This window comes from Scyliorhinus torazame, chromosome 30, assembly GCF_047496885.1.
Source record: "Scyliorhinus torazame isolate Kashiwa2021f chromosome 30, sScyTor2.1, whole genome shotgun sequence".
NCBI classification, from domain to species: domain Eukaryota; kingdom Metazoa; phylum Chordata; class Chondrichthyes; order Carcharhiniformes; family Scyliorhinidae; genus Scyliorhinus; species Scyliorhinus torazame.
In genome coordinates, this window is record NC_092736.1 from 24750163 (window position 1) to 24762394 (window position 12232).

At 46.5% G+C, this 12232-nt stretch overlaps 1 protein-coding gene across 1 annotated transcript in view; it reads left to right on the forward strand.

The window, feature by feature from the left end:
* Nucleotides 1-2376: 2376 nt before the first annotated feature.
* The window catches only part of LOC140404453 (fibrillin-1-like), a 716712-nt gene continuing 706856 nt past the window's right edge, over nt 2377-12232 (forward strand). Inside the window, exons 1-3 of the mRNA XM_072493009.1 lie at nt 2377-2974; nt 7967-8049; nt 8239-8337. Coding sequence (XP_072349110.1) covers nt 2784-2974; nt 7967-8049; nt 8239-8337 — 373 coding nt within the window. The 5' untranslated portion in view covers nt 2377-2783. The remainder of the gene's footprint in view (nt 2975-7966; nt 8050-8238; nt 8338-12232) is intronic.

Consider the following 12232-nt stretch of genomic DNA (forward strand, 5'->3'; position numbering starts at 1 on the left):
ATTTCCTCCCTGCCTGACAGGGACATACATATCAAGGACACGCAGTATTTGCTCCTTGAACAAGCTCCACATCTCAATTGTGCCTATCCCTGACAGTTCCTGTTTCCATCTTATGCTCCCCAATTCTTGCCTAATCGCATCGTAATTACCCTTCCCCCAGTTATAAACCTTGCCCTGCTGTATGTTCCTATCCCTCTCCATTGCTATAGTGAAAGTCACCGAATTGTGGTCACTATCTCCAAAGTGCCCTCCCACAAACAAATCTAACACTTGGCCCGGTTCATTACCCAGTACCAAATCTAATGTGGCCCGCCTCTTGTCGGTCTATCCACATATTGTGCGAGGAAGCAGCCCCATCCAAACTATTCGAATTATAGTGGTTCCAATCAATATTTGGAAAGTTAAAGTCACCCATGACAACTACCCTGTGACTACCGCACCTATCCAAAATCTGCATTGCAATCTTTTCCTTTACATCTCCGTTACTGTTTGGGGGCCTACAGAAAACACCTAACAAAGTGACTGCTCCTTTCCTATTTCTAACTTCAGCTCACACTACCTCGATAGACAGATCCTCCTCAAACTGCCTTTCTGCAGCCATTATACTATCCTTGATTAACAATGCTACTCCTCCATCTCTTTTGCCATCTTCCCTAATCTTACTGAAACATCTAAACCCCGGAACCTCCAACAACCATTCCTGCCCCTGTTCTATCCACGTCTCCGTAATGACCACAGCATCATAGTGTGTGGCTCTCAGCTTCCACCCTAGCTCCCCGAATTCCTGTTCTACATCCCCGTCCGTTTTCCTACCTATGTCATTGATACCGATGTGTACCACAACTTGTGGCTGCTCCCCCTGCCCCTTAAAGGATCCTGAAAACACGATCAGAGACGTCACGGACCATGGCACCCGGGAGGCAACACACCAACCGTGAGCCTCTATCGTTGCCACAGAACCGCCTATCTGTACCTCTAACTATAGAGTCTCCAATAACTAATGCTCTCCTGCTCCCCCCCCCCACTTCCCATCTGAGTCACAGGGACAGTCTCAGTGCCAGAGACCTGGTCACCGTGGCTTACCTCTGGTAGGTCCCCCCCACCCCCAACAGTCTCCAAAACGGTATTCCTGTTATTGAGGGGAACAACCGCAGGAGATCCCTGCACTGACTACTTCTTCCCCCTCCTTTTAAACATCACCCAGCTACCTTCATTCTTAGGAGTAACTACATCCCTGTAGCTTCCATTTATAACCGACTCTGCCTCCCGAATGATCCTCAGTTCATCCAGCTGCAGTTCCCTAACACGGTCTTTGAGGAGCTGTAGATGGGTGCACTTCCCACAGGTGAACTCAGCAGGGCCACTGACGGAGTCCCTCACCTCGAACATCCTGCAGCAACATTGCACTGCCCTCTCTGCCATCCCTTCCATTTATCCACTTCACAATTACAGAGAGGAACAAACAGCTCACCTGATTTTCACACTCCCCGACAGCAGCTTTCAACTTGTCGCCCGCAGTCTATCCTCACTGAGAGCTTCTTCTTCTAGTCGCAGAGACTGCACCTGAGGCAAATCACTCCCCACAACAGCCAATCAGCGTCGCCGCTCTCTGCAGACACTACTTAGCTCCTAGTCCTGCAACCCCTCCACAAGGGGCAATTAATTGACAGATCCTCACGATTATGTTTTGCTCTATTTATTATATTATATTCTCAAGCACAATCTTTGGAGGAGGAGGGGAGCAGCGGCCGAATTCCTTTCAGAGTTCCAGCATTGGACGGGGTGTTTTGTTTCTACCCCCCCAAAAACAAACAACCCCTTTCCACCTCCACCGAGGGCTGTCGGAGACGCTGAGATCGATTTCCCTTTTTGGGCGCTGGTTTAGTGTGTCTTTTACTTCACCTTTTCCAGGCTGGCCGCTTCGACGACCTATCGCCTCCTCTGGGCGCACGCCTGCCGTTGGCACTCTCGCGAGAGCAAGCGGACGGTTGGTTGGTTGGTGGGAGGGAGCGCGGCGTGCGCGTGGGCTGACGGCTGGTGGGAGGGAGCGCGGCGTGCGCGTGGGCTGACGGCTGGTGGGAGGGAGCGCGGCGTGCGCGTGGGCTGACGGCTGGTGGGAGGGAGCGCGGCGTGCGCGTGGGCTGACGGCTGGTGGGAGGGAGCGCGGCGCGCGCGTGGGCTGACGGCTGGTGGGAGGGAGCGCGGCGTGCGCGTGGGCTGACGGCTGGTGGGAGGGAGCGCGGCGTGCGCGTGGGCTGACGGTTGGTGGGAGGGAGCGCGGCGTGCGCGTGGGCTGACGGTTGGTGGGAGGGAGCGCGGCGCGCGAGCTGTTGAACAGCCCGGTCTCAGCGCAGCTCAAACTTAACATTGCGGACGAGCGGCTGCAGCAAGCCCGCCGGGGGAGAGAGATTATAATATAATATAAAATATACATAACTTTTTATATAAAAAATATTTTCCACTCATGGTTTTTCCCCCCCTCGTCTGGATCTGAAGGGAAAGTCTGAAGTTGAGTTTTTTTTCACCTCACCTTTTTTCTCCCCTCAAGTTTTTTTTCCTGTTGGAAGAGATTTTTCTCAAGAGTCCCCCTTCAGCTCGGACCCCCATATTTTTTTTTGCCTCTCCAAAAGTGTAGTTTGGGGGGGGGGGGTGCAAATTACTGTCGCGCGTTTTATCCTTGCAACCCCCTCCTCCTGAGCTCCTTCTCGCTCTCTCGCCTGCCCATTCGGAGCACCCAGACGTCGGGAGGGACAGCCGGCCCCCGGGCTTACGGCGGCACAGCGATGTGGATACGGTGGCTCCTGAAACTTTCCGTGGGATTTACAACTTTCTTATCTGTCGCGGTGCAGACAGGGGCGGCGGAGCGGAATCCCAACGCTGATAAATACAACAGCAACAACAACAGCGGCAACAACCAGAAGACCGCAAATAGGTTAAGGAGACGAGGCGGATCAAGCCAGGATGTACTGAAAGGGTAAACGTTACCGTTACTGATTGTATGTGTGTGAATTAATCTGCAAAGATATCCTCCTGTTTTCCACACTATATGAATTAATCTGCAAAGATATCCTCCTGTTTTCCACACTATGTGGAATTAATCTGCAAAGATATCCTCCTGTTTTCCACACTATGTGGAATTAATCTGCAAAGATATCCTCCTGTTTTCCACACTATGTGGAATTAATCTGCAAAGATATCCTCCTGTTTTCCACACACCATCCCTCGCAGAGAAAGGGTGGCAATAAATCAATTGTTGGAACTTTAGCTAACGGCGGGATGGATATTTTTATTTCTCAACCGAGCGAAGGACGGCCGTCAAGGGAGACTCCTTTCAATTAAAAGCACGATGTTTAAAAAAAAAACTTTTTTCGTTATAAAGAGAACAGGGCTCGGCGAGTTCGTGTTTTTTGATGTGGGGTGGGGGGGGAAATTCAGCGCGTAATGCTTTGCTGGCTCTGGAAGCGTTTTTTTTTATTATTGGGCCCAGGTTTTTTTTTTCGTTGTCTTAAAAAAGTGGCTTTTGGTTGAAGACTTGGCGTTTCCACATCGGTGCATACATTTTGCGCGATGTCCATAAGGCTTCTCTATGTGTGTTTTCCTCCTCCCTTAAAGCGGCGCAGAGACTGGTTGGTGGATGTGAAGTGTCGGAGGTGCAGAGAGAGCCCACCCCCGGTCTGTACCTCTTGATGCTGCCTCACACACAAAAAAAACTATTAACCCCCTCGGCCGACGCTGCGAAAACGTCCTGGCTTTCCATCTGGAACTTATTTGCCACTCTTATTTTTTTCCTGAATCCTGGGTTCACTGACTTGTGAAGCTCGATATCCCCCCCCCCCCCCGCCCGAAAGGCTTGGGACGGGTCTGTTGTGCGCTGTCCTCGCAGCCCCTGGTGCAATTTTTACTGACCGGCGAACGATTTTTTTTTGGGGGGGGGGGGGGAGAGAAATATTGCTCCTGTTGTAAACATTGTACAGATGTTCACGAATAACGCCCAAGACGTGCGTGTCCTGGTCAGACGGGGTTTGTTTTACCCTGGGTCATCGCTCTGGTCGCATTACAGTTCACCTATCGATTACTGGACGTGTCCCAAATTTCTTTTATTCGCCCTCCGGCGCTGCACATGCCGTTGGCAAACGTGAAGGGGGCAAGCAGCCTGGCGCTTTTGCCCAACTCGCTTTGCTTTAATTCAACACCTGGGGCCGGGCAATGAAGTTGAAACAAGCGCGGGGTGGAATTCAGCTCAGCAACGTGATACAGCGGCATGTTTGCAGATCCCTTGAGTTACGGCTTACTAAATTGTATCATTTCAAAATCGGGGATTCACCCCCACCCCCCTTGTTGGATCATATGTTCAACAGCTGTTTGTAATAGTTTCCTTGTAATGGTTTTGATCCCGGATGGACTCGAATGAAAAGTTGTTTTTATGTAACTCATAAGATTGAGTATGATCAAATTCCTTTCGTAACTTTCCATTGGGGGGTGGGGTCGTTCTTGGTATTTCTTCCAGTATCCCAGTCTAATTTGGACATTCTGAATTGACCCTCTGTGTACCCGAACAGGCGCCGGATGTGGCGACTAGCGGCTTTTCACAGTAAATTCATTGCAATGTTAACATAAGCCTACTTGTGACAATAATAAAGTTTATTATTAAGTTGCTTTTTGACTGCAAGATTGTTTTAAAGCTTCAAATGAAGCCACTCTTTACATTACAATGCACAAAACCCGCACTATAAAGTATCAGCTACTAAACCTTTTTATGTAAATTTGGAACTCCGATTGCGTCTGATGAAAGTTGGAATGAAACATCTGGAGTTCTCCATTCAGTGTTAGTTTGTTTTTTAGAAATCTAGGGCTATGAGGCTATGATTGGGGGGGGGGGGGGGGGGTAGTAGAATTAATAAGAGTTTTTTTGTTGGTAGTGCACTATGACTGAATGGTCATCTCGTGTGTTCTGCAATTTTGTATACTCCCTTTTATAAAGAAAAAATTGCACGTTTGCAGAGCTTTATTAGGTCTTCGGGATAATTCAATACACTCCACAACCAATTTGGAAGTATTGTTACATATGCAGATGTAGTAGCCAGTTTTCACTTTAACTTTTAACAATCAGCAAGTGAAAAGAATGATGAGTAACGTTGGTGAGGACACCAGAATTACCCTCTGTTCAAATGCATGCACATGATTCAGTAGATGGGGCGAGATCTGAACAAGCACTACTGCCTCCAGCCCCCTTGCAGCTGGAGTATGTCTTGAATACCACTTTAAAAAAGCAAAGAGTGCTACCAACAAATCCAAACAGTCGATAAATGGAATTTCTGATGAGCGCCGTGGATGTGATTTCTCCATATGCACAGTCTATGGGCACAGCTCGCCACTAATAAAAAAGGAAAAGAAACTTGCATTTATAGTGGTTTTTTTCAAGACCTCTGGATGTCTCAAAGTGCTCTACAGTCAATGATGTACTTTTGAAGTGAGGTCACTATTGTAGGAAACGAGGCAGCCGTTGTGCACCATAATCTGCCAGAAACAGCACTGTGATGTTGATCAGATAATCTGTTTTTGTGATGTTGATTGAGGGATAGATATTGGCCAGGGCTCCGGGGATAACTCCCCTGCTCTTTGAAATACCATGGGATCTTTTGTATCCACCCAAGGTCTCCGTTTAAAATCTTATTTGAATGACGGTACCTCTGATAATGCAGTGTTCCCTCAGTGCTGCACTGGAACTTCAATGTTCACTTTTGTGCTCAACCTTGGGAGTGGGAACTTGACCATGAGAGTGCTGCTAGCTGAACCATGGCAGATACACAAATGGTGCATGTTTTGAAAATGTACCCTTAAATGTTCAATGCATTTGAGTAACAATTTATTTTTATAGAATGGTTAACTCTTTAAGATATATTTGACATTTCACTGTATGCAATACTAATAGAATAAAAGTGCAGGGGTGTATGGTGATGCTGTGTAAGGCTCTGGTCAGACCCCATTTCATAGAATTTACAGTGCAGAAGAAGGCCACTTGGCCCTTCGAGTTCGCACCAGCCTCCGGAAAGAGCATCCTCCGGAAAGAGCACCACCCAACCTTTTTGGACACTAAGGGCAATTTAGCATGACCAATCTACCTAACCTGGCCATTTGTGGACTGTGGGAGGAAACCGGAGCACCCGGAGGAAACTCACGCATACACGGGGAGAACGTGCAAATTCCGCACAAGACCCAAGCCGGGAATCAAACCTGGAGCTGTGAAGCAACTGTGCTAACCACTGTGCTATCGTGCTGCCCTCTATTCCAATTTGGAATATTGTGCGCTGTTTTGGAGCCCCATATATAAGGAAGGATGTGCTGGCCTTGGAGAGTGATTAGAGGAGGTTCACAAGAATGACCCCAGAATGAAGGACTCGATATGAGGAGGGGTTCAGGACTCTGGGTCTGTACTCAATGGAGTTTAGAAGGCTGAGGGGGAATCTCATTGAAACCTAAAGAATACTGAGGCCTAGATAGAGTGAATGTGGAGAGGATGTTTCTACTAGTAGGAGAAACTAGAACCGGAGGGCAAATCCTCAGTCTGAAGAGTCGATCCTTATAGATGGAGGAATTTCTTCAGCTAGAGGGGGTGAATCTGTGGAACTCTTTGCCACAGAAGGCTGTGGAGGCCAAGTTACTTAGTGTCTTTAAGACAGAGATAGATAGGTTCTTGATTAATAAGGGGATCTGGCGTTATGGGGAGAAGGTAGGAGAATGAGGATGAGAAACCTATCAACCATGATTGAATGGTGGAGCAGTCTGAATGGGCCAAATGGCCTAATTCTGCTGCTATGTCTTATGGCACTATTAGTAGCAATAAGCTACAATTTCACAGATCATCCATGTTATATAGCTTCTGGTTTTATTAAAAAATATCTAGGAATATTGATTCCTATCCAGTTCAAAGTAAACCCAAATATTTTGAGTCTGGGAATCTTTCACAGTTTATCAATTTAGTAAAACTGTGACATTGCATTGTGCTGAGTGACCATCGCTTCATTTTTTATGGGGACTGGTTTAACTCAGCTGATTTGTGACGCAGCAAGGCCAACAAAGCGTGTTCAATTCTTGTACTGGCTGAGGTTATTCATGAAGGCCTTCCTTCTCAACCCTTGCCCCCTCACCTAAGGTGTGATCCTCAGGTTAAATCACCACCAGTCAGCTCTCCCCCTCAAAGCAGCCTATGTCATCTGGGACTATGTAGAACCTCCCAATAATTTACTACTAAAATCTAACTGATGTTTGCCCCACTATTAATTAATCTTAATGGAAAGGCAAATTTTAAGACTTAATGTTCTTGCTCTGAAATTCGTTTCAGTAGTAGTTTGTCAGTCCGCATTCAGCTTTTGGGGGAAATTGTTTCTTTTGATTATACGGATTTGTTATCCTACAAGAGGTTTTTATCGCAACAACACTGCTGACCATATTATTTAGCAGTCTGGTCAAAAACTGATATTGCAATTGAGTTGGACCTTGTATTTTCTTTCATGTTTTGAAGACTAGGTATGTTATTTTCCTGAAACAGTCATGCCCTGTTAGGGTGCTTTATTTTTGTATTTTCACTATCAGTACATGGCAGTTAAACACATCAACCTCTACAAAACTCTTTTCTTCATGCTATTAGAACTATAATCTCCTCCTGTGACTTGGTAAGGACATAGAACCAGATAGCAAGTGCGCTCTTATGATGACGTAAGAATGTAAAAGAAAATCCTGTCAGATATTTTCCAAGGCACTAGTCTGCTACGAATGTTTTTTAAAACCTGGATTAAATACAGAAGTGGCATTACCCCGAGTTAGCCCCAAACAATTGTAATGACAGAATTTGTTGTGTTTAGGTCCTGCCTAGAAGTATTGTTACAAACATAAAGCATTTAGCTTGCTTACATATAAAAGTATTTTTATCTCAGAATAAATGTGTTTAACTGATTCTTTTTTTTAGGCCAAATGTTTGTGGATCACGATTCCATTCATACTGCTGTCCGGGATGGAAAACTCTACCTGGTGGAAACCAATGCATTGTCCGTAAGTGAGCGAAATGGGAAGTGGGGTGGCAGTTAGCTGTAAAGTAATGCCAGCTTTCAAGCAACTTGATAAAAGTGGGAATATTAATGGAGAAGAAAAGATGGTCGAGCTTTTAGTTTCTACTTTTTATTTCTATTTTGTAATTTTAATAAAAGCACGTTTATATGAAAATATATCTTCTCATTTCAGCAATTTGCAGGAACTCATGTGGTGATGGATTTTGTTCACGACCAAACATATGCACATGCCCGAATGGTCAGATAGCACCAACTTGTGGTTCAAAATCAGGTGAGTGAAATGTATTTGTTTCAGAAGCAATTAGGTTCTTACTATTTTTATGGTCGAATGAGTAGGGTTGATAAAGGAGGACAAGTAGATGTAGTATACTTTAGCTTCCAAAAGATAGTTGACCAGGGGCCATACAAAAGGCCAAGAGATTGTAGCACTGGGGGCAATATATTAGCATGGATGGAAGATTGGTTAATAGACAAGAACCAGGATGGGAGAGGAGGAGGGAGCGGCGTGGAAGAGATTAGAGAGGGCGTCCTGTAGGGGGACTAGCCTGCAGGCTATGGTGACAGCCCCATTGCCGTTCTCACCGAGGAACTACACCACAAGCCCGGTGGTGGTAGCTACACTGAAGATTTGGGGACAGTGGAGACGACATAGGGGCAAGACTGGAGCATTGGGGGGGTCCCCGATAAGAAACAACCATAGGTTTGCCCCGGGGGGAATGGATGGGGGATATGGAATGTGGCAAAGAGCAGGAATAACGCAACTGAAAGATCTATTTGTGGATGGGAAGTTCGCAAGTCTGGGAGCGCTGACCGAGAAATATGGGTTGCCCCAAGGGAATGCATTCAGGTATATGCAATTGAGGGCTTTTGCGAGGCAACAGGTGAGGGAATTTCCGCAGCTCCCGACACAAGAGGTGCAGGACAGAGTGATCTCAAAGAAATGGGTGGGGGATGGTAAGGTGTCAGATATATATAGGGAAATGAGGGACGAAGGGGAGACTATGGTGGATGAACTAAAAGGGAAATGGGAAGAAGAGCTAGGGGAGGAGATCGAGGAGGGTCTGTGGGCAGATGCCCTCAGCAGGGTAAACTCGTCGTCCTCGTGTGCCAGGCTAAGCCTGATTCAGTTTAAGGTATTACACAGGGCACATATGACTGGAACACGGCTCAGTAAATTTTTTGGGGTGGAGGATAGGTGTGCGAGGTGCTCGAGAAGCCCAGCGAACCATACCCATATGTTTTGGTCATGCCCGGCACTACAGGGGTTTTGGATGGGGGTGACAAAGGCGCTTTCAAAAGTAGTAGGAGTCCGGGTCGAACCAAGCTGGGGGTTGGCTATATTTGAGGTTGCACAAGAGCCGGGAGTGCAGGAGGCGAGAGAGGCCGATGTTTTGGCCTTTGCGTCCCTAGTAGCCCGGCGCAGGATATTGTTAATGTGGAAAGAAGCCAAGCCCCCGGGGGTGGAGACCTGGATAAATGACATGGCGGGGTTCATAAAGCTAGAGCGGATTAAGTTCGTCCTAAGGGGGTCGGCTCAAGGGTTCACCAGGCGGTGACAACCGTTCGTCGAATATCTTGCGGATAGATAGATGGGGGAAAAAAGAAGGCAGCAGCAGCAGCCCAGGGTTTGGGGGGGGGGGGGTGTAGCTTGTGACAAGGCAGTTGCCAATTAGGGCTAGTTTTCATTTTTGTTATTTAATATTTATTTATTTTTTGTTTTTTGTTTATATAAAATAGGTCATTGTTATCTGTGTTGGTATAAGGTTGTGTAAAGGATGCACAATGTACTGTGTTGGTTGACCAAAAATTTTCAATAAAATATTTATAAAAAAAAAAAATAGACAAGAACCAGAGATTGGCGTAAATAAGTTGGCAGACTGTAACTAGTGAGGTGCCTGAGGAATTGATCCTAGGTCCTCCAATATTTGCAATCTATATTAATGACTTAGACGGAGACCAAGTAACATTTGCACATGAGCTGGCGGTACAAAGCTATGTGAAAATATAAATTGTGAGGACAAGCAAACATGAATTAAGAGCAGGATTAAACCAATGGGCCCTTCTAGTCTGTTCTGCCATCAGATTGTGGCTTATCGGGTGACACGGTGGTGCAGTGGTTAGCACTGCTACCTCACGGTGCCGAGTATTTGGGTTCGATCCCGGCCCCGGGTGACTGACCATGTTGTGTCTGTGTGGACCTCACCCTTACAACCTAAAGATGTGCAGGATAGGTGGATTGTCAACTCTCCCAAAATTGCCCCTTAATTGGGTACTTTAAACTTAAAAAAATGATTGTGGCTTATCTGATTATAATCTCAACTTCACTTTCCTCCCTACTCAGACAACCTTTCACCCACTTGCTTATCAAGAATCTATCTACCTCTGCCTTAAAAATATCTAAAGACTCTGCTTCCACTGCCTTTTGAGGAAGAGAATTCCAAAGACTATTGACTGTCAGAGAAAAATTCTCATGGCGACCTCTTATTCTTAAACAGCAGCCCTTAGCATGGGAAATTCCCACAAGAGGAAACATCCTCTCCAGACTGATCCTGCCAAGACGGATCATGCATAAGGCCATAAGACATTGGAGCAGAATTAGGCCACTCGGCTCATCGAGTCTGCTCCGCAATTCAATCATGGCTGATATTTTTCGCATCCCCATTCGCCTGCCTTCTCCCCGTAACCCCGAATCATCTTATTAATCAAGAACCTATCTATCTCTGTCTTAAAGATACTCAGTGATTTGGCTTCCACAGCCTTCTGCGGCAAAGTTCCACCTTCTGGCTGAAGAAATTTCTCCTCATCGCTGTTTTAAATGATTGTCCCTTTAGTCTAAGATTGTTCCTCTGGTTCTAGTTTTTCCTACAAGTGGAAACATCCTCTCCACATCCACTCGATCCAGGCCTCGCAATATCCTGTAAATTTCAATAAGATCCCCCCTCACCATTCTAAACTCCAATGAGTACAGATCCAGAGTCCTCAACTGTTCCTCATACGACAAGCTCTTCATTCCAGGGGTCATTCTTGTGAACCTCCTCTGGACCCTTTCCAAGACCAGCACATCCTTCCTTAGATACGGAGCCCAAACCTGCTTTCAATACTCCAAATGGGGTCTGACCAGAGCCTTAACAGCCTCAGAAGTACATCCCTGCTCTTGTATTCTATCCCTCTTGACATGAATGCTAACATTGTTTGAGGTGAGGGATGCAGTTAGTGTCCCTGCTGATTTTACCTGCAGGAAGTGCTGCCATCTCCAGCTCCTCCAAGACCGAGTTAGGGAACTGGAGCTGGAGTTGGAAGAACTTCGGATCATTCGGGAGGCAGAAGGGGTCATAGATAGCAGCTTCAGGGAATTAGTTACACCAAAGATTGGAGATAGGTGGGTAACTGTAAGAGGGACTGGGAAAAAACAGTCAGTGCAGGGATCCCCTGCGGTCGTTCCCCTGAGAAACAAGTATACCGCTTTGGATACTTGTGGGGGGGACGACTTACCAGGGGTAAGCCATGGGCCATTTCGGAGACATGGATAGAGCAGGGACAGGAATGGATGTTGCAGGTTCTGGGGTTTAGGTGTTTTAGTAAGCTCAGAGAAGGAGGCAAAAGAGGGGGAGGTGTGGCGCTGCTAGTCAAGAGCAGTATTACGGTGGCGGAGAGGATGCTAGATGGGGACTCTTCCGAGGTAGTATTGGCTGAAGTTAGAAACAGGAAAGGAGAGGTCACCCTGTTGGGAGTTTTTTATAGGCCTCCTAATAGTTCTAGGGATGTAGAGGAAAGGATGGCGAAGATGATTCTGGATATGAGCGAAAGTAACAGGGTAGTTATTATGGGAGACTTTAACTTTCCAAATATTGACTGGAAAAGATATAGTTCGAGTACAATAGATGGGTCGTTTTTTGTACAGTGTGTGCAGGAGGGTTTCCTGAAACAATATGTTGACAGGCCAACAAGAGGCGAGGCCACGTTGGATTTGGTTTTGGGTAATGAACCAGGCCAGGTGTTGGATTTGGAGGTAGGAGAGCACTTTGGGGACAGTGACCACAATTCGGTGACGTTTACGTTAATGATGGAAAGGGATAAGTATACACCGCAGGGCAAGAGTTATAGCTGGGGGAAGGGCAATTATGATGCCATTAGACGTGACTTGGGGGGGATAAGGTGGAGAAGTA